Source organism: Sturnira hondurensis, unplaced genomic scaffold, assembly GCF_014824575.4.
Source record: "Sturnira hondurensis isolate 20B ecotype Veracruz unplaced genomic scaffold, ASM1482457v3 Scaffold0000925, whole genome shotgun sequence".
Lineage (NCBI taxonomy): Eukaryota > Metazoa > Chordata > Mammalia > Chiroptera > Phyllostomidae > Sturnira > Sturnira hondurensis.
Window position 1 is genome coordinate 1 of NW_028073556.1, and position 23,675 is coordinate 23,675.

Here is a 23,675-nt window from a genome sequence, read left to right on the forward strand (position 1 = left end):
GATGGAATAGGAATCCAATTTTCCTCTGGTTATTGAGATCTGTCAACTCAACAATGGATAGTTTTCTCAGACTCAAATAAAAGAATCTCCACACTGGTTTTTTATCCTACAGAAGACTCTAAATTGGCTCCTTCCCAGTCATACTTTTCAGCATAGCGTGAAAAATTAAAAAACCCAAGAGACATGTCCACTGAAGCATATGTCCATTTTTCTAGGCAAGGTTCTGGTCCCCAAATCTAGGATTCTTTCAGATTTCTTTGAGGATTTCCTCAAGTCCACAAACCTGACTTTCCTGGACTTTTTATGAATATGTATATACAATATATATATACATTTATCAACACAGGAGGATAGATCATGCTATACTTAAGTTTGTTACCTTGATTTCTAACTTTCAAATATTTCTAATATTTCAAACATAAAGCTACTGGACTTACCGTTTTTTGCTTCAGTTTCCACAAATGTCAGAGTCAGGTCCTTTTCCCTCTGCTGGTTCAGTGATGTGAGGACCCCAAAGTGGTCAAAGACTAGACTCGGTTGTGTTCCTTTTGGAAGCATTCTTCCCTGGGTTACTAAGACCTCCAAAGCTACTGAATCAAAGTTCACAAAAGTAGTAGAAAGCATAAATTTCCCAGTAAATTATTTGGTTTTATTGTTAGAGTGACTTTTTCTACCTTGGCTTCATCTATTCCAGCTTTAAGACAAATAGCAGTATATATCTATATCTATATCTATATCTATATCTATATCTATATCTATATCTATCTATATATATATATATATATATATATATAGGCCAATGGTTTAAAATACTTAGAGCATCAAATACCATTCTGATCTTCCAAGGTGTTTATCTCTCACTTGGCACAAAAGCTGAGCATTCTTTAGGCCACTGGTGGCAAACACAAGGCCTATGGGTGAATCCGGTCCTCCACCTCGTTTTATCCAGCCCAGCACCTTGTTTCTACCCTGTGGCAGCACTGAGCTCCTTGCCCCTAGGTAAGGAGTAGTTATATTTATACAGTCCTAAAATTACAGTTGGCCCTTTGAAGGCAACTGCAAAGCTGATGTGGCCCCTGGTGAAAATGAGTTTGACACCCCTGCTCTAGGCCATTTCACTGTTCTACCAAGCTAGTTGTTCATGCACGTTGGAGCACAAGTAAGTCCAATGAACACCACAGGTGCACACCCGTAGTCACACACTCGACATTCCATAAAAATATGTCCTGATGCAGTGCTGTATGTGACATCATAGCAGCAGAGGTACTCTATGAATCCATAAATGGTAGTGCTAGCAGCAGCTCTGTGGGTGGGAAAGACAAACACTACTTAAAAATAAATAAGTAAATAAACAAATAGATAGTAAATAAATTTTATATTATATAAACACATTATGTGTTAGAACATATACATTATAAAGATAGTATTGTAATATATGTTGAGTAAGATATTTTATATATTTACCTATAATTTGTATATTACTTATTTACAATAAGCATGTTTATATATTTATATAAATATAACTATTTGTAAGGCATATTTATACATAATATGTATCTCTATGGAGTGAGATTGGAGATACACAGACATGGAGATATAAAGATCCTCCTGAACATAAGCATCTCCCATAAGCATCTCCACATTTCATAAAAGAAGGATTTAATTGTATTTCACCTGCCACAAGGTAGACAGCCAGTCCTCTCAGAGTAGGGCGAGATATGGTATTATACCGGGTGCTGTCCATTTACTTTGGTGTTGTAAAGCTTGGGCACTTAGGAGTGATGATAGGCACATCAGCCTTAGTGAGGGGAAATTCATGTTGTTGATTTTATGCAGACATCAACTATTCTGCTATGGCCACTTTCAGTGTCAATGAAGCAGCTGGAGAAAGAGGCTGACTGACATCCACAGGGTCAGGTACTTTTGTTCCTATACAGTGAGTGAGTAACCTTTAATAGGCATTTTTTAAAGTTATTTTTTTATTTAATTCTTGTTCAATTGCAGCTTTCTGTCTTACATTCCCAACCCTGCCCGGTCCTCGCCCCATGCTCCCCACCTCCCTCCCACTTCCACCCCCCACCCTTAGTTATTGTCCATGTGTCCTTTATACTTGTTCATGTGAGTCCATTCCCTTTTCCCCTATGATTCTCTCCCCTCTCCCTTCTGGACCCTGTCAGCCTGTTCCATATTTGAGTGTCATTGGTCATATTTTGCTTGCTTGTTTGTTTTGTTTAGATCCCTGTTAATGGTGATATCATATGGTATTTGTCTTTCACCACCTGGTTTATTTCGCTCAGCATAATGCTTTCCAGTTCCATCCATGATGTTGCAAAGGGTAGNTATATATAATATGTATCTCTATGGAGTGAGATTGGAGATATACAGACATGGAGAGATAAAGATCCTCCTGAACATAAGCATCTCCCATAAGCATCTGCACATTTCCTAAAAGAAGGATTTAATTGTATTTCACCTGCCACAAGGTAGACAGCCAGTCCTCTCAGAGTAGGGCGAGATATGGTATTATACCGGGTGCTGTCCATTTACTTTGGTGTTGTAAAGCTTGGGCACTTAGGAGTGATGATAGGCACATCAGCCTTAGTGAGGGGAAATTCATGTTGTTGATTTTATGCAGACATCAACTATTCTGCTATGGCCACTTTCAGTGTCAATGAAGCAGCTGGAGAAAGAGGCTGACTGACATCCACAGGGTCAGGTACTTTTGTTCCTATACAGTGAGTGAGTAACCTTTAATAGGCTTTTTTTAAAATTATTTTTTTATTTAATTCTTGTTCAATTGCAGCTTTCTGTCTTACATTCCCAACCATGACCGCTCCTCGCCCCATGCTCCCCACCTCCCTCCCACTTCCACCCCCCACCCTCAGTTATTGTCCATGTGTCCTTTATACTTGTTCATGTGAGTCCATTCCCTTTTCCCCTGTGATTCTCTCCCCTCTCCCTTCTGGACCCTGTCAGCCTGTTCCATATTTGAGTGTCATTGGTCATATCTTGCTTGCTTGTTTGTTTTGTTTAGATCCCTGTTAATGGTGATATCATATGGTATTTGTCTTTCACCACCTGTCTTATTTCGCTCAGCATAATGCTTTCCAGTTCCATCCATGATGTTGCAAAGGGTAGGAGTTCCTTCTTCCTTTCTGCGGCATAGAATTCCATTGTTTAACTATACCATAGTTTTCTGATCCAGTCATTGACTGATGGGCATCTAGGTTGCTTCCAACTCTTGGCAATCGTGAATTGTGCTGCTATGAACATTGGGGTGCATAGGTTCTTTTGGATTTGTGTTTCAGGATTCTTAGGATATACTCCTAAGAGTAGAATTGCTGGGTCAAAGGGCACATCCATTTTTAGTTTTCATAGAAAATTCCATACTGTTTTCCATAGTGGTTGTAGCAGTCTGCAATCCCACCAACAGTGAACTAAGGTCCCGTTTTCCCCACAACCTCTCCAGCACTTGTTGTTTGTTTCTTTGCTTATGATAGCCATTCTGACTGGTGTTAAGTGGTATCTCATTGTGGTTTTAATTTGCATCTCTCTGATAGGTAGCGATATCAAGCATCTTTTCATGTGTCTCTGGATCCTCTGTATGTCCTCCTTGGAGAAATGTCTGTTCAAGTCCACTGCCCATTTTTTAAACGGGTTGCTTGTCTTCCTTGAGTGGAGTCAAGTGAGTTCTTTGTATATTTTGGAGATTAAACCTTTGTCTGAGGTATCATTGGCAAATATGTTGTCCATGGCCATGAACACTATATTTCTCTGTCACTAGCATTCCTGAGAAGTCCAGCTACATCTCTCTCCCCAGAACTCCAATATTTCATGAGCTTATTCTTTCTTAGGCCCTGAACAACTAAACAAACCATTAGGCGTGCCTACAAGTTAGTAATTTATGTACCACAAGCCATCTTTCCTTCCAAAGAAAGTGCATAACTTACGGTACCACCTGAGGTTCTTTTCACTAGGAAGATTTTCCTTCATCACTATTCCTCAAGGCAATCTTTGAGGAGAGTTTAATGGCTTGGTCATTTGCTTACATCTGCTATCAACATAACATGCATAAGTATTCATAAACCAGGATGGATTTTCTCCTCCATTTGGGCTGATGGGGTCTCCATTTGTGGGGAAAGCCCACAAATAGGAATTGTTTTCTTTTTTTAAATATATGTTTTTGATTATGCCATTACAGTTGTCCCATTTCTCCCCTTCATTCCCCCCACCCTGAACACCCCCTCTCCCCTTTTGTTTATGTCAATGTGTCACAAGTTCTTTAGATTCTATAATTCCCATACTATCCTTGCCCTCCCCGCTGTCTATTTTCTACCTACTGTCTATGCTACTTAGTCTCTGTACCTTCTCTCCCCTTCTCCTCCTCTTACGCCACTGTTGCTAACCCTCCATGTGATCTCCATTTCTATGGTTCTGCTCCTGATGCAGCAGTCCTCTTAGATTCCTTTTGTTTTAGGTTTGGCTGTTAATAACTGTGAGTTTGCTGTCCTTCCACTGTGCATATTTTTAATCTTCTTTTTCTTATATAAGTCCCGTTAATATTTCATATGATAAGGCTTGGTGATGATAAACTCCATCCATTGTAAATGGAAGCTGGGCTGGATAGAGTAATCTTAGCTGTAGGTCTTTGAATTTCATGACTTGGAATCCTACTTTGCAGCCCCTTCCTGCCTGTAAGGTCTCTTTTGAGAAATCAGTTGAAAGTCTGATGGGAACCCCTTTGTAGGTGACTGTCCCCTTATCTCTTGCTGCTTCTAGAATTCTCTCCTTCATTTTAATCTTGGCTAATGTAATTATGATGTGCCTTGGTGTGTTCCTTCTTGGGTCCAACTTCTTTGGGACTCTCTGAGCTTCCTGGATTTCTTGGAAGTCTATTTCCTTTGCCAGATTGGGGAAGTTCTCCTTTAGTATTTGCTCAAATAAGTTTTCCACTTCTTGCTCTTCCTCTTCCCCTTCTGGTACCCCTATAATTGTGATCTTGGAATATTTAAAGATGTCCTGGAGGTGCCTAAGCCTCTCCTCATTGTTTCGAATTCTTGTTTCTTCCTTCTTTTCTGTTTTGTTGTTTCTTTCTTCCCTTTGGTCCACTCTCTTGATTTGAGTCCCAATTTTCTTTCCATCACTATTGGTTTCCTGTGCATTCCCTTTCATTTCAATTAGTGTAGCCTTCATTTGTTCCTCTAATTTGTGACTAACATCAACCAGTTCTGTGAGCATCCAGATCACCAGTGTTTTGAACTGTGTATCTGAGAGGTCACTTAGAATTATTGGCTCTGGGGCTTTGAGCTGTTCTTGAGCCATATTGTGGTCTGTTTGCACCTGTTATGTATGAAGGGCGGAGCCTTAGGTGTTCACCAGGGTGGAGCAACCCAGGTGGCTGGGTTGTGATGCTGCATGTGGGGGCGGCATCAGAGAGGGGAAATGGCATTCGTTCTGCTCACTCTTGGAAGTTGGCACCCTCTGCTTCTTCCTGCAAGCAAACAGGCCCTCTGGTGCTAGGCCCCTGGTGCCAGTGACCAGGTGTATGGGCCTGTGCACCCTCCAGGACCCGGTAGGTGTCTGCAACATAGTTTCTGTGAGCCTGGGAGCCTCTCCCAGCACCTTGAACTCAAAAGTCTTTCCAATTGCTTCTTTCAGGCTGTAATTGCTGTTTCTGGGGTCCTAGCCTAAGCAGTCTGTCTCACTGCTCACTCCTTCGCTTGGTTTATCTGCATGCAAATGTGTGAACCCAGTCAGCAAGCTGCCTTGTGACCTCACTGTGTGTGTCCATTGCCACCCCATGCCTGGGTTTCGCCAACTACCACCCCAGGGTTGGTCTGGCCAATCTTTCCTGCCTGACCCCACTTTGCCACTGACCCCACCCCTCTTATCTGTCTGGCTGAATGGTTCATTGTTTTCCGACTTCCATACAGTTCAATTTTCTGTGTTTTTGTTGCATTTTTGTTACTAAAACTTTGTTGTCTTTAAACTTGGCTGTGTGAGGAGGCACAGTGTTTCCACCTATGCCTCCATCTTGGCCAGAAGGAATTGTTTTCACTTAAATAAGTTATTCTACTATTACCAGAGACTCATTAGAGTGCAGAAGTTAAGATAACAGATCCTGGGTCCAAACAGTAAGATTTTATATCCAGGCTTTTTATTTAATAGACCTTGAGGAGATTTTTATTGATTTATTGAGGAACTGACAATCATATAGGTTTCAGGAATGCAAATGATCTTGGGAGATCTCCGTCCTCTTGAATTTGTTAGAAGAGTTTTAGAAGAAGAGTTGTTAGTTCTTTGAATGTTTCATAAAATATACCTGTGAAGCCATCAGTTCAGAACTTTTGTTTGTTGGGAGATTTTGGTGACTGCTTCAATTTGATTAACTGTGATCTTTTTATTCAGGTTCTGTAATTTTTCCTGATTCAGTTTAGGACAATTGTGAACTTGAGAACATTTAACATCTTTGTGCTCAGATCCTTCCTTCATAAAACAAGAATAATTAGAATATCTGCATCATAAAATTCAAGGTGAATACTTAATACAATACCTAAGCTTACACTGTACAATTTCTGGAAAAAGAAAACCCACACACATATTTTATAAATATTTTATTTTCTATTTGGTGAAACCTTTTTGCTTATTTTTCATATATATTATTGATTATGCCATGACAGTTGTCCCATTTTCTTCCCTTCATTCCCCTCTACCCTGCACACTTAGTGCCCCCATTCCCTCCCTTAATTCATGTCCATGTGTCACAAGTTCTTCAAATTCTATATTTCCCATATTATCTTGTCCTCCCCCTGTCTATTTTCTAACTACCATCTATGCTACTTATTCTCTGTACCTTCTCCCCACTTCCTCATCCAATTCTCCTGTTGCTAATCCTCCATATGATCTACATTTCTATGGTTCTGCTCCTCATCTAGGTGTCCTCTTAGTTTGCTTTTGTTTTTGGTGTGGTTGTTAATAACTGTGAGTTTGCTGTCCTTTCACTGTTCATTATCTTATCTTCTTTTTCTTATATAAGTTCCTTTAACATTTCATATAATAAGGTCTTGGTGATGATGAACTCCTCTAACTTGACCTTATCTGAGAAGCTCTTTATCTGCCCTTCCATTCTAACTGAGAGCTTTGCTGGATAGAGCAATCTTGGCTGTAGGTCCTTGGATTTCATGCCTTGGAATACTTCTTTCCAGCCCCTTCTTGCCTGTAAGGTCTCTTTTGAGGAATCAGCTGACAGTCTGATGGGAACCCCTTTGTAGGTAACTGTCCCCTTATCTCATGCTGCTTCTAGAATTCTCTCCTTCATTTTAATCTTGGCTAATGTAATTATGATGTGCCTTGGTGTGATCCTTCTTGGGTCCAACTTCTTTGGGACTCTCTGAGCTTCCTGGATTTCTTGGAAGTCTATTTCCTTTGCCAGATTGAGGAAGTTCTCTTTTATTATTTGTTCTAATAAGTTTTCCACGTGTCACTCTTCCTCTTCCCCTTCTGATACCCCTATAATTCATATGTTGGAACATTAAAAATGTCCTGGAGGTGCCTAAGCCTCTCCTCTTTTTTTTTGAATTCTTGCTTCTTCATATTTTTCTGTTTGGTCATTTTTTTCTCCCTCTGGTCCACTCTCTTGATCTGAGTCCCAGTTTCCTTTCCACCACTATTGTTTTCCTGTGCATTCCCCTTCATTTCAATTAGTTTAGCCTTCATTTGTTCCTCTAATTTGTGACTAAAGTCAACCAGTTCTGTGTGCATTCTGATCACCAGTGTGTTGAACTGTGCATCTGATAGGTTGTCTATCTCTTGGTTGCTTAGAAGTATTTTCTCTGGGGCTTTAGGCTGTTCTTCTTGAGCCATAATATTTTGATCTGTTTGTACTTGTTGTGTATGAGGGTGGATCCTTAGGTGTTCACCAAGGTGGGGAGAGCTAGTTGCTGGGTTTTGATGCTGTATGTGGAGGAGGGGTCAGAGATGAGCAATGTTGATTTTTTTGTTGTTGTTCTCTCTCAGATTTCGGTCCCCTCTGTAGGTTCCCACAAGCAAATTGATGTTTCTGGTGCTAGTTCCCTGATGTGTGGGCTTGTGCTTCCTCCAGAACCCTGTGGGTCTCTCAAATGAACTGTCTGTGATCTTGGGAGCCTGTCCCAGCACCTCAACCCCCAAAATTTTTTTCCAGTTGGTGGTTTTAGGCTTTATTTCCTGGCCCTGGGGCCCTGGGTTGCGTGGTCTATCTCACTGCTCACTCCTTTGCCTGGTTTATCTGTGCTCAAATGTGTGACTGCGGTCAGCCAGATGCCTTATGCCTTCACTGGGTCTTCCAATTGCCACATCATGCCTGGGATCTGCCAACTGCTGCCTGCATTCCTGTGTCCGTCAGCCTGCTCTTTTCTGAGCGACTCTTCTCCACCCTTCTTTCCAATCTGGATGAATGTTTCATTGTTGTTGGACTTTGGTACAGTTCAATTTTCTCTCTGTTTTGGTTGAGTTCTGGTTTTTAAATATTTGTTGTTCATAAACTTGTTGTGCAAGGAGGTACAGCGTTTCCACCTACACCTCCGTCTTCTGGTGAAATATTTTAAATTTATTTTTCTGGGAGAGGTACAATGTGTGACTCACTTAAGCAGAGTATACAATTAATCAATCACATTGTTTTCCACACACAAAAAGAGAACATCATTAATTGTATTTGAGAGGAACTTCGGCTTAAAAAATAGAATTTAATAAAAGATCTCTCTGAACACCACTGTAGACAAAAGAAGTACCCTTAATAATGAATTTTAAACATTTTCTTCATAATTAACACAATGGTTTAATATTTGGCTGTGTTAGGTCCTGAAGAAAAAAATGTATGATAGCAGATGAAATTAGGAAATCATTTAGAATTGATAAAGTATTGCTAAGTGGTAATGAAAAATTATTAAAAAGGGGGAATACAAATGGACAGTGTAAAAATCTTTCTTCAAATAGACTTACAGGAAAAAGTTAAAAGAGTGAAGTATGAGCAGGAATTCAAATACAAACTTGATTTGAAAATGCAAGGGCACTGACCTAGGAGCAACCAGAGACAGTTTCTGATGCCTGGCTATCTCTGGTGATTTTTGGCTGTTTCCTTTGGACAAATTCCAGTCACCTACCCCTCAGTTCCTGGATTTTAGCATGTATGACTGAGAGGATTAGAACAATACCCATCGTAGTTTTAAATTAAAAATTCTAATATAGAATTAACAATTTCCTGTACTGACAGAGAGAGAATAGCTGGATAAGTAGGCAAAATATGTTGATACTGGGGAAGTAAAAAACAAACAGAGTAGGGGAAAAATTAAATCAAAATAGGTAGGTAGTAAATAGATAAAAATAATATGTATGCATAGTCCATGTATCCACAGAATAATCTGTCCAAAATAGGAAAAGATACAATATTATGTGCTCAATTACATGGCACTCTCTTAGACTGTGTAAGTTAGAAAACATGTATGATTTAGTCTCTAACACTTTGATATACAGAATGTGAAGGAATGACATCATTTCTAATTAAACATTGAAATAGATACCACAATTTAATAGATACTAGCTCTCTAGGAATATAGCATCACCTAAGTCTTGAGTGTTTCTCTGAAATTGCATAATGTTCTCTCTGCAACCAGCATGAGGGAGACCCAATAGTTTCATGTCACCAAAGCCAACCCATTTACAAAATCTTCCTGTAGTGAATAAGACGAGTGCACAATCTCATTATTGCCACTTTCATCTCTTTGTTTCTGAATGTATAGACGAGTGGATTCAGAAAAGGAGTGATAAATATATCAAAAATAGCAAGATATTTATCCAGGTGTGATGTGGGAGAAGGCCATGTGTAGAAAAACATCAGTGGCCCAAAGAACAAAACTACCACAGTGATATGAGATGACAAAGTGGAGAGGGCCTTGAATGAACCCCCTGGAGAGCGTTTCCAAACAGTGACTAGAATAAAAATGTAGGAAATGACCAGTAAGACAAAAGATCCCACAGAAATAAGCCCACTATTAACACTAACCATGGCCTGCAGAGCTTGGGTATTTGTGCAGGCAAGTCTGAGGAGCCGGGGAAGGTCACAGTAAAAACTATCCAATATATTAGGGCCACAAAAGGGTAAGTTTACTACAAAAAGTAATTGAAACAATGAGTGGATAAAACCAACAACCCAGGAACTGACTAAAAAGTACAGGCACAATCTTGGACTCATGATAGTCAGGTAGTGGAGAGGTTTGCATATGGCCACATATCTGTCAAAGGCCATGGCTATGAGCAGCACCATCTCCACACCACCAGTGACATGGATGAAGAAGATTTGAGTGATGCAGCCACTAAAGGAGATGACTTTACGCTTTCTGAAAAGGTCATAAATCATCTTGGGAGAAGTGACAGAAGAAAGTCCTAGGTCGATGAAGGAGAGATTGGCCAACAGAAAGTACATGGGTGAGTGTAAGCGAGGGTCAGAGGTCACAGTGAGCATAATGAGGGAGTTTCCCATCATGCTTGCTGCATAACATGTAGAGGAAAACACAAAGAGGAGAAGTTGGATCTCCCAGGAATCGGTGAGTCCCAGGAACACAAACTCTGACACAGCAGAGTGATTTGCTCCATCCATTGGCTTTGTCAGCCTTGCTACCTGAAAATATAAATTGTGATAATTATGTAATAAATTAGGAGAGAGATCAGAGTTATGAAAGCCTTTCTCTACTTTAGCATTAAAACTGACCTCATATGCCCAGGGCCTTTGAAATGTTATCACAGAGAAATTGGTGATTTTCACATTGAGTTGTTTTTTACTACAAAGTTGTCCCTCCACTTAATATCCTCTGCTTCTTCCCAGAGCTAATACCGTGATATTACTCATGATACAAGATGATCAATATGAGTAACAGGAATTCAACCTTGAATTTTTTTATTTGTGCTTCAAAACTAATACCTGTCCCCAGCCACATAGAACTAATTACTGTTGTAATCCCTTCCAAGCCCAGAAACCTTTATCTGACAGACCCTTGTTTTCTTCCTTCCCAGTCCCCACCTCTGAGAACACATTCACCTTAAAACTTATTTCATCATTTACCACACCCATGAAGTCCTGTTTTATTAGTACTAGCATAACCATCAGGCTTTCTCCTCATTTGATATATCCCTCTGTTTTTTCCTAGGGTAGATACTATTGATGTTCTTTATGAGATATAAGATTAATCAATGTGAATAATTAGAATTCAACCTCAAATTCTTTTGATTTTTGGTTCAAGATTAATACATCCTGGCTTCAGTCACACAAAATGCTTCACCACTTCTCAACTATTTCATCCACCCCCAAGACCACCCACCTTATTCTGACAAACAGACCCTACCACTGGAATGTATTTATCTCCATGGTTCATTTAACTTTAATATATATATCTGTGGGACCTTGCTTTATCTTACCATCATTTATTTTGCTATTGCTCATATGTTAGTAAATCGAGTATAGTTCTAACTGTACTGTAACCTTCTTGAAGATGGATATTATAACTTATATTTGGATTCCCTAAAGCAATGAAAAAGTAGTCCACACCATGGTACAGGTGCATGAACTGTGTTACCAGTTTGCATCATACTAGGTGCCATTTTACATCAGAGCAAAATCCAGGTGTATGATTTCATATTTACTCAAGTATCATCCCGTGAAAGACTGGGGGAAAAACTGATTTTTCACCAAAAATAATTTGAGAAGCACTGCCCTAGAGTACTTAGCATATGACCTTAGAAACTCAAAACTATGAAGGGCATCATGGTGAAAAGCATTTTGTTTCTAACCTCTGTGGAAGGACTTATCACATTATCTTGTAATTTTAGTTTTATTTAGAAAGGCAACAAAGCACAGTGGAAAGAACATGGAGTTTGGATTCAGAAAACCAAGATTTATATTATGATTCAACCACTGACAATCTGATTTTGGGCAAGTTACTTGAATTCGTGAACCTCAGTTTATCTATGAAATTGCACTGAATAACGTTAACTCCTCAGAGCAAGTTGTAGGAATAAAATAATTAAAGTTTTATAATTGTAGATTTAATGTGTAGGCATTAATATGTAAATATTCATTTTCCTTCCCTGTCTTTCACTTTTCCATTGTAGTGCTCAATGTATTTACATGAGGTAAATAAATAATAAAAAATAAAAAGATGATGGCCAGCGGAAGTCTATATCTAAAAATATTTCAATAACATATTATGATTACCTCCTTGTACACAGTATTAGATGATAACATTCATACTCTTTTAGTGACCAAAATAAAAGTCATCCTTTGATTAAAGAAGAGGATTTTTCTCATTTCTTTTTAGTATTTATTACAAGTGTAATTCATTGTTTTTTATGTGTTCTCCCTTTCTTTCTTCTTCTTCTTTTAAAAAATTTTATTTACCTTTAGAGGGGAAGGAAAGAAGAGAGGGTGAGAATATCAATGTATGGTTGCCTCTCATGCATCCCCTGCCGGGAACTGGCCCACAACCCAGGCATGTGCCCTGACTGGGAATCAAACCGTGATCGGATGGTTTGCAGGCCCGTGCTCAATCCACTGAGCTATACCAGCCAGGGCTCTTTCTTCTTTTTATTACATTTATTACGACGACATGGTCAATAAAATTATATAGATTTCAAGTGTACAATTTATGATATATCATCTGTGTATTACATTGTTTTCTTACTACCTTAAAGTCAAATCTTCTTCCATCACCATAAAATTGACCCCCTTTATTCTTTACTACCATCCCACTTCCTTTCCCTCCAGTAACCACCATACTGTCATCCGTGTTTATGAGTTTTTGTTTGTCTTGTTTGTTTACTTGTTGTTTTCCATATCACATCTCACTTATGAGATGTTCTCCCTTCTGATGAGACTGCAACTCCCATAAAGGTAAGGAGTACATCTGTCTTATTATTCAGTGTATCCTAAAACTTAGAATCACACCAGGCACATAATAAGGATATGTAAGTATTTCAGGAAGTAAATATCTGCTGAAAGATAAAATTGGGTGTGTTTGGCTAATTCAAAATATGTGGATGTATGACTAATTTATAATTAATGAATATCAGTAACAAAACTGCATAGTTCCTAAGCAATAGAAAATAAAGGATTATAAAATGAAAAAGAAATGTCAGTCAGAGAAAAACAAATACCATATAATTTCACTTATATGTGGAATCTAAAGAAAAACATAAGTGAACAAACAAAATTGAAACAGACTCATAGATACACAGAACAGATTGATGGTTGTCAGAGGGGAGGAGGGTTGAAGAACTGGGTGAAAAAGGTGAAGGAATTGAGAAGTACAGATTGGTTTTTACAAAACAGTCACAGAGAAGTAAAGTGCAGCACAGGGAATATAGTGAATAACATTGTAATAATGATGTGTGGTGCCAGGTAGGTACTGGGAATATGAGGGAACCACTTTGTAAAGTATACAATTGTGTAACCACTATGCTGTACATCTGAAACCAATACAAAATACTATTGAATATAAACTGTAATTGAAAAGTAAAAATTTTAAAAAGTGAAGAAGAATTAGGGGAAAAGAAAAAGAAATGAGATTAAAAGTAAAATATAAAAAGACGAAGAAATTGCAAATGTGTATAATGAAAAAGAAAAAAGAATAAAGCTTACTTTAAGTAAAAAATATTTTATAAAATATGATTTGCATTATTTTCTTGGCCAACTCTTCAAATATTCTATAATTGTAAGAAAATGATAGTATTATATCTCCAGGTGTCTTTTAAGTGCCAAGGCTCTTAGAAGAGTTTCTCCATAAGCTTTTACCAGGTATACATAAGGGGCTGTGAATTTATTAGTCTTTTGACTCTCCAATCCCTACCAAATAGGTAAGAACTGGGAATCTTAGAAAAAGTGGAATTCTATGCTGCAGAAAGGAAGAAGGAACTCCTACCCTTTGCAACATCATGGATGGAACTGGAAAGCATTATGCTGAGTGAAATAAGCCAGGCGGTGAAAGACAAATACCATATGATATCACCGTTAACAGGAATCTAAACAACAAAACAAACAAGCAAGCAAAATATGACCAATGACACTGAAATAGGGAACAGGCTGACAGGGTCCAGAGGGGAGAGGGGAGGGAATCATAGGGGAAAAGGGGATGCACTCACATGAACAAGTATAAAGGACACATGGACAATAACTAAGGGTGGGGGGCAGAAATGGGAGGGAGTTGGGGAGCACTGGGCGGGGGGCAGGGCTGGGAATATAAGACAGAAACCTGTACTTGAACAAGAAATAAATAAAAATTAAAATTAAAAAAAATAAAAGAAAAAAGGAAAAGTGAACTTAAAACAAAATGAGATGAAAATATGGAAGCTGGATATACCAAAAGCATGAGAATATATCTATTCAAATGTTAGAAAATGTAAAAACTGGAAAAATTTGGGTCATCACATATTTTAAGTCACTTGAGTCAGAATCCAAACCTCAGTCCACAGCAAAAGTCAGAGAGGTTTCCAGGCGGAGACACAAGGATACAATATTTATTTACATAAAAATTATCAAGTACCCACAAAGAAAAATCCTGCATAATGGTGTTCTGAAATCATTTCCTCTTATAGATTGGCTATACTTTAAAATGACTTTTCTTAAACATATAATTATAGTCATAATTTTAACTAATTAAATATTCATGATGCGAAAGACAAGGCCTAACTCTTTGCCTTCAGTTGTGATTAATCTTTTTTTCTTAGAGAATTGAGAATTGATTAATTCTCCAGATTTCTAGATATTTAATCCTTATGTATGAAGGAAATATTGGTAACGGGTTTTAACTGAGTTTGTAAGAGAATCATCAAGTTGAACACAGCCAGGTGTTAGGTTTGAACAAGGTACTAATGTAAAACATCGCTCAATTTTAAAATATTGTGGGTTTAACATCTCCTGCAGCTCAAACTTGCTGCATTTTTATCTTTAAAATTGTCACAAAACCTTCTTTATATCCAACTACAATCCTGTCTTTTCTAATTTAAGACCACCTCTACTTTGACTTTTAAAACTGGGAGAAATATAAATAATTCTGTGTCTTTTTCAGAAAACCATTTATGTACATAAATGCAACACATTAAATCACCCTTTAGCTTTCTGTTTGCAAGACTCAACAAACTCCATACCTTTTATGTACCTATTAGGATCTCTTTCTGTCTTATTTCCTTCCATCCCAAAAACGTTTCTCATTTGTCAGCCTTCTGTAAACCTTTCTTACAGCTCAGACATAAAATTAATACTTACAGCTTAGAGATAAAATTAATATAAAACACTCTAATTCTAAACCACATAAGAGACCAGGGAAACTAGTTCAATCTCCTCATAGTTTAATTTTTTACTTTGCAACACCATATTTTCAGGTGAAATTATATTGGAAATTATTTGTTCAGCTTTGTGTTTTTGGTCTCCATTTATTTTACTTTTATTATGTGTATAAAATCCTTTTCTGTCTTGTAAACTTGACAAGTTCCTAATAAATTTGCTTCCCTTTTCACAGAGGATGTTGAGTTTATTATACCCATCTCTTTTGAAAAGCTAGAGGAGAAAAAATTATAATTACCCTTTAAAAATATTTTCAGGTGTCATAAATTTTTCTTGCTTGTTTATTAAGTGGGAGAGGATGAGAATCATTCATTCAATCAGCATCAAGGTCAGAGTGATTAATTGCAACCTATGCTGAATCCATGATGTTATAAAACAGAAAACTGTACTTGAATAAGAATTAAATAAAAAATAAAAAAATAAAAAAATGCAGTAAATGTAAAAAAATAAAATAAAACCAAAAAAATAAATAAAGCCATTTGAAGTTTTCTAATGTCTTTCACATTACCCTATGCACAATGTGATTTTAACTAAATGTCAAGATCAGTTAACCTTTTCTAATATGTCAATAAACTTTTCAAAATGATTCTTTTATGCTCTTCACTTTCACATCCTGGACACTATCTACTTCGCTTTGGCACTCAAGCACTTGAGTATATGGCTCATATTCATAACAATTCCAAAGACAAAATAATTATGTCTGAACTAAACCACTTTTTGCATTATTAAATCAATTTCCATCCTTCCATTTTACCTGTAGGGATAGAACAGCATCTTCCAGGAGTCTGAGATTTTCCGTGTTCTCTAACACAAAGTGCCATATAAAATCCTGCCATAAGAACAAATGAAGGTTATTAGAGCTCAAGAGGACAGTGACCAAGGGATTCTGCATAAGCATGGTAGTTTAGAAGGAGCTTGTGGATCAAGGGACTTTGCCTCTAGAGAACTATTTGGTTTGACCAGAGCAACCAAAGGCTCTAAAAGCTAGTAATAAGACACTGGAGTAGAAGAGGGAAATAAGAGTGGAATGGTTTTGTTTAAAAGATTTATGCTATTTTGTTGGAAGTTGTATAAATATTCGTAGTTGCACATTAAAATTAATCGCTGAAAATTAGTAATATTAACTTGGAAAATTAACTGTAATTATCTTTTTTAAAAATTTATTTATTATCTTTAGAGGGGAAGTAGAGAGGAAGAGAAACATCTATGTATGGTTGCCTTTCGTGCATCCCCTGGTGGGAGTTGGCCTGCAGGGAACCAGCTTGTAACCCAGGCATGTGCTCTGACTGGGAATCGAACCGCGATCATGTGGTTCGCAGGCCTGTGCTCAATGCACTGAGCTACACTAGCCAGGGCTAACTGTAATTATTTGATCATCTCCAAAAATGCCACTGTGTTTAATTTTTAGTATGCTTTAAATAGTCAAAGATTGTACACAAGATTTATTTCTATACAATGATATTTTGAGTAATCATGGATATGCTCAAAGATTTAGCTATTACAGAAGTTTCTTCCAGTGAATACAGTTGAAAATTAAATAAAAATGGAAACAAATTAATGATAAGTTAGTTATAATACATCCGTCCATACAGTCAAATTTTCCTTTTTTTCACATTTTTTATTGTTCTTCGAACACAGTGGTCTCCATTTTCCCCCACCACACCCCCACACCCCAGTCATCCCCACTTCCCACCCTTGACCCTACCTCCTTTGGTTTTGTTCATGTGTCCTTTATACATGTTTCTGAAAACCCTTCCCCCTTTATCCCCATTACCTCCTCCCACCTCCCCTCTGGTTACTGTCCTTTTGTTCTTATTTTCAATGTCTGGTTATGTTTTGCTTGCTTTGTTTTGTTGAGTAGCATGGATGGATCTGGAGAGCATTATGGTAAGTGAAATAAGCCATTCAAATTTTCTGAAGCCACTGAAAACCAAGTTCAAACTCTATGTAGTTCAAAACATGCTGTTGAGTGAAATTCTGGGTAGCAAAATAACATGTATAGTATGTTTTGTGCATAAACTATATATCCATATCTGAACAAATAGACAATAAACTTTTTTTGATAAGTACTTCAAGACAGTTGGATTGCTAGGTGAGAAAACAAAGATTTGAACTTTCAATTTTGTATCCTTGTATCAGTCCAGACCGTGCTAGGACAAAACAAAATGGCACACTTAAGTAACTCTAAAAAAGTTTAATAAAGGCACAGTCAGTGGGAGAAGGGTTGAGTGGAACTGAAGGGTCAAAAGGAACATATCCTTTACTCTCTGCATCCACTATTGCCTTTTATCCAGGGGACAAATAAGAAAGAGAAGATAATATCAAGATAGAAGAAACTGAGCATCAGAGAATAATTAACTATTTAATTGTTACAGAGTGATCTACACCCAAAATGTTACCCTCTACCAGTGTATGTTATATGAATTGCATAAGGGAAAAGAAGTGATAATTAACATAAAACATAGCTATCAAATGCCCCTTGCATAGCTGGTCAGGAGACCTATTTTGATAACAGAATTTTCCTCATTGCATCTCATCTTCTATCAGTACTTAGGCTAAACAAGGTCCTCTACCTGGGGGCTGCATTCCAAAGATTAATAGTGTTCAGATGATTCTTTGTTTAAAACCATGCCACTATTTCCCATTGACAAGAACTATTGGGCAGGGAGTAGTGAGAAGCACTGCAAAAAAGGCCCTGAGTTCTGACTGGTCCCCATGATGGAATAGGAATCCAATTTTCCTCTGGTTATTGAGATCTGTCAACTCAACGATGGATAGTTTTCTCAGACACAAATAAAAGAATCTCCACACTGGTTTTTTATCCTACAGAAGACTCTAAATTGGCTCCTTCATGCTTTTCAGTCATGCTTTTCAGCATAGCGTGAAAAATTAAAAAACCCAAGAGACATGTCCATTGAAGCACATGTCTATATTTTTAGACCAGGTTCTGGTCCCCAAATCTAGGATTTTCTTTCAGATTTCTTTGAGGATTTCCTCAAGTCCACAAACCTGACTTTCCAGGATTGTTTATAAATATGTATACAGAATTATATATATATTTATCAACATAGGAGGATAGAATATGCTATACTTAAGTTTGTTACCTTGATTTCTAACTTTCAAATATTTNTTTCACATTTCTTTGAGGATTTCCTCAAGTCCTCAAACCTGACTTTCCAGGACTTTTTTTTGAATATGTATATACAATATATATATACATTTATCAACACAGGAGGATAGAACATGCTATACTTAAGTTTGTTACCTTGATATCTAACTTTCAAATATGTCTAATATATCAAACATAAAGCTACTGGACTTACCGTTTTTTGCTTCAGTTTCCACAAATGTCAGAGTCAGGTCCTTTTCCCTCTGCTGGTTCAGTGATGTGAGGACCCCAAAGGGGTCAAAGACTAGACTCGGTTGTGTTCCTTTTGGAAGCATTCTTCCCTGGGTTACTAAGACCTCCAAAGCTACTGAACCAAAGTTCACAAAAGTAGTAGAAAGCATAAATTTCCCAGTAAATTATTTGGTTTTATTGTTAGAGTGACTTTTTCTACCTTGGCTTCATCTATTCCAGCTTTAAGACAAAAAGCAGTATATATATATATTTATAAGTATGTATGTATATATATATCTATCTATATATATCTATATATAGATATATATACACATATACATATATATATGCCAGTGGTTTAAAATACATAGAGCATCAACTACCATTCTGATCTTGCAAGGTGTTCATCTCCCACTTGGCACAAAAGCTGAGCATTCTTTAGGCCACTGGTGGCAAACACAAGGCCTATGGGTGAATCCCACCCTCCACCTCGTTTTATCCAGCCCAGCACCTTGTTTCTACCCTGTGGCAGCACTGAGCTCCTTGCCCCTAGGTAAGGAGTAGTTATATTTATACAGTCCTAAAATTACAGTTGGCCCTTTGAAGGGCCAAAGCTGATGCAAAGCTGATGTGGTCCCTGGTGAAAATGAGTTTGACACCCCTGCTCTAGGCCATTTCACTGTTCTACCAAGCCAGTTGTTCATGCACATTGGAGCACAAGTATGTCCAATGAACACCACAGGTGCACACCCGTAGTCACACTCGACATTCCATAAAAATATGTCCTGATGCAATGCTGTATGTGATATCATAGCAGCAGAGGTACTCTATGAATCCATAAATGGTAGTGCTAGCAGCAGCTCTGTGGTGGGAAAGACAAAACATTACCTAAAAATAAATAAGTAAATAAAAAATAGATAGTAAATAAATTTTATATTATATAAACACATTATGTGTTAGAACATATACATTATAAAGATAGTATTGTAATATATGTCTCATAAGATATTTTATATATTTACTTATAATTTGTATATTACACAATTACAATAAGCTTGTTTATATATTTATATAAACATAAGTATTTGTAAGGCATATTTATATATAATATGTATCTCTATGGAGTGAGACTGGAGATACACAGACATGGAGAGATAAAGATCCTCGTGAACATAAGCATCTCCCATAAGCATCTGCACATTTCCTAAAAGAAGGATTTAATTGTATTTCACCTGCCACAAGGTAGACAGCTAGTCCTCTCAGAGTAGGGCGAGATATGGTATTATACAGGGTGCTGTCCATTTACTTTGGTGTTGTAAAGCTTGGGCACTTAGGAGTGATGATAGGCACATCAGCCTTAGTGAGGGGAAATTCATGTTGTTGATTTTATGCAGACATCAACTATTCTGCTATGGCCACTTTCAGTGTCAATGAAGCAGCTGGAGAAAGAGGCTGACTGACATCTACAGGATCAGGTACTTTTGTTCTTATACAGTGAGTGAGTAACCTTTAATAGGCTTTTACATGGCCATGAACACTATCTTTGTCACTAGCATTCCTGAGAAGTCCAGCTACATCTCTCTCCCCAGAACTCCAATATTTCATGAGCTCATTCTTTCTTAGGCCCTGAACAGCTAAACAAACCGTTAGGCCTGCCCACAAGTTAGTAATTTATGTACCACAAGTCATCTTTCCTTCCAAAGAAAGTGCATAACTAAAGGTACTGCCTGAGGTTCTTTTCACTAGGAAGATTTTCCTTCATCACTATTCCTCAAGGCAATCTCTGAGGAGAGTTTAATGGCTTGGTCATTTGCTTACATCTGCTATCAACATCACATGCATAACTATTCATAAACCGGAATGGATTTTCTCCTCCATTTGGGGGTGATGGGGTCTCCATTTGTGGGGAAGGCACAGAAATAGGAATTGTTTTTTTTAAATATATGTTTTTGATTATCCCAGTACAGTTGTCCCATTTCCCCCCTTCATTCCACCCGCTGAACACCCCCGACCCCACCATTCCCCTTCTTTTGTTTATGTCTATGTTTCACAAGTTCTTTAGATTCTATAGTTCCCATAGTATTCTTGCCCTCCCCTGTCTATTTTGTACCTACCATCTATGCTACTTAGTTCTGTACCTTCTTCCCCCTTCTCCTCCTCCCACTCAGCTGTTGCTAACCCTCCATGTGATCTCCATTTCTATGGTTCTGCTCCTGATGCAGCAGTCCTCTTAGATTCCATTTGTTTTAGGTGTGGTTGTTAATAACTGTGAGTGTGCTGCCCTTTCAGTGTTCATATTTTTTATCTTTTTCTTATATAAGTCCCTTTAACATTTCATATAATAAGGGCTTGGTGATGATAACCCCTTGAACTTGACCTTCTCTGAGAAGCTAGTTATCTGTCCTTCCTTGAGAACATTTAACAGCTTTGTGCCTCAGATCCTTTCTTCGTAAAACAAGGATAATTAGAATATCTGCATCATAAAATTCAAGGTGAAATACTTAAAACAATAGTTAGGCTTAGACTGTACAACTTCTGGAAAAAGGAAACCCACACACATATTTTTAAATATTTATTTCCTATTTGGTGAAATATTTTTGTTTATTTTTAAATATATTTTATTGATTATGTCATTATAGTTGTTCTATTCCCCCCTTAATTCCCCTCTACCCTGAAAACCCCCTCCCCCACCATTCCATCCCTTTAGTTTATGTCCATGTGTCACAAGTTCTTTAGATTCTACACTTCCCATACTATTCTTGTCCTCCCCCCTGTCGATTTTCTACCTATCGTCTTTGGTACTTATTCTCTGTACCTTCTCCCCCCTTCCTCCTCCAACTCTCCTGTTGCTAACTCTCCGTGTGAGCTCCATTTCTATGTTTCCGCTCCTGAGCTAGCTGTTCTCTTAGTTTGCTTTTTTTTATTACTATTGTCCATTTATTTATTTATTTATTTATAATTAATTTTTAATGTATTTATCTTGGAGGGGAACAGAAGGAGAGAGAGGGAGAGAGAGAGAGAAATATCCCAGGCATTTGCCCTAACTGGGAATTGAACCGGGATCATGTGGTTCACAGGCCTGCACTCAATCCACTGAGCTACACCAGCCAGGGCAGTTTGCTTTTGTTTTAGGTCTGGTTGTTAATAACTGTGAGTTTTCTGTCTTTTCACTGTTTTTTTCTTCTTTTTCTTATATAAGTCCCTTTAACATTTCATATAATAAGGGCTTTGTGATGATGAACTCCTCTAACTTGACCTTATCTGAGAAGCTCTTTATCTGACCTTCCATTCTAAATGAAAGCTTTGCTGAATAAAGGAATCTTGTCTGTAGGTCTTTGGACTTCATGACTTGAAATATTTCTTTCCAGCCCCTACCTGCCTGTAAGGTCTCTTTTGAGAAATCAGCTTGACAGTCTGATGGGCACTCCTTTGTAGGTGACTGTCCCCTTATCTCTTGCTGCTTCTAGGATTCTCTTCATTTTAATCTTGGCTAATGTAATATTGATGTTCCTTGGTGTGTTCCTTCTTGGGTCCAACTTCTTTGGGACTCTCTGAGCTTCCTGGATTTCCTGGAATTCTATTTTCTTTGCCAGATTGGGGAAGTTCTCCTTTAATATTTGTTCAAATCAGTTTTCCACTTGTCCCTGTTCCTCTTCCCCTTCTGATACCCCTATTATTCGGATTTTGGAATGTTTAAAGATGTCCTGGAGGTTCCTAAGGCTCTGCTCATTGTTTTGAATTCTTGTTTCTTCCTTCTCTTCTGTTTGGTTGTTTCTTTCTTCCTTCTGGTCCACTCTCTTTATTTGAGTCCCAGATTCCTTTCCATCACTATTGGTTTCCTGTGCATTCCCCTTCATTTCAATTAGTTGAGCCTTCATATGTTCCTCTAATTTGTGACTGAAATCAACCAGTTCTGTGAGCATCCTGATCACCAGTATTTTGAACTGTTCATCTGATAGGTTGTCTATCTCTTAGTCATTTAGAAGTATTGTCTCTGGGGTTTTAAGGTGTTATTCTTGAGCCATAATGTTTTGATCTGTTTGCACTTGTTGTGTATGAAGGGTGGACCCTTAGGTGTTCACCATGGTGGGGAGACTCAGTTGCTGGGTTGTGATGCTGTATGTTGGGGCACGGTCAGAGAGGAGCAATGCTGTTTTTTTTTTCTTTCTAAGATTTCGGTCCCTTCTGTTGCTTCCCACAAGCAAATTGGGGTTTCTGGTGCTAGTTCCCTGATGTGTGGACTTGTGCTCCCTCCAGAATCCTTTGGGTCTCTCCAATGAACTCTCTGTGAACTTGGGAGCCTCTCCCAGCACCTCAACCCCCAAAAGCTTTTCCAATTGGTCCTTTTAGGCTTTATTTCCTGGCACTGGGGCCCTGGGTTGCATGGTCTATATCACTGCTCACTCCTTTGCCTGGTTTATCTGTGTGCAAATGTGTGACCGCGGTCAGCCAGATGCCTTATGCCTTCACTGGATCTTCCCATTGCCACCCCATGCCTGGGATCTTCCAACTGCTGCCTGCATGCCTGTGTCCCTGTGGCTGCTTTTTTCTGAGCAACACTTCTCTACCCGGCTTACCAGTCTGGATGAATGGTTCATTGTTGTCCTACTTTGGTACAGTTCATTTTTCTCTCTGTTTTGGTTGAGTTCTGGTTTGTAAATATTTGTTGTTCATAAACTTGTGTACGAGGAGGTACAGTGTTTCCACCTACACCTCCATCTTCTGGTGAAATATTTTAAATTTATTTTTCTGGGAGAAACACGATGAGTGACATATTTAAGCAGAATATACAATTAATTAATTACATTGTTTTCCACACACAAAAGAGAACATCATTAATTGTATTTGAGAGGAACTTCAGGCATAAAAAATAGAATTTAATAAAAGATCTCTCTGAACACCACCGTAGACAGAAGAAATTCCCTTAATAATGAGTTTTAAACATTTTGTTCATAATTAACACAATGG

The 23,675-nt window shown here is 38.0% G+C and overlaps 1 protein-coding gene across 1 annotated transcript; it reads right to left on the reverse strand.

Moving 5' to 3' along the window:
• Nucleotides 1–9,694: 9,694 nt before the first annotated feature.
• Nucleotides 9,695–10,639, reverse strand: LOC118994637 (olfactory receptor 4F15-like). The gene has a single exon (XM_037057268.1). The coding sequence runs from the start codon at nt 10,631–10,633 to the stop codon at nt 9,695–9,697; it is 939 nt and encodes a 312-aa protein (XP_036913163.1). The 5' UTR covers nt 10,634–10,639.
• Between the last annotated feature and the right edge of the window lie 13,036 nt (nt 10,640–23,675).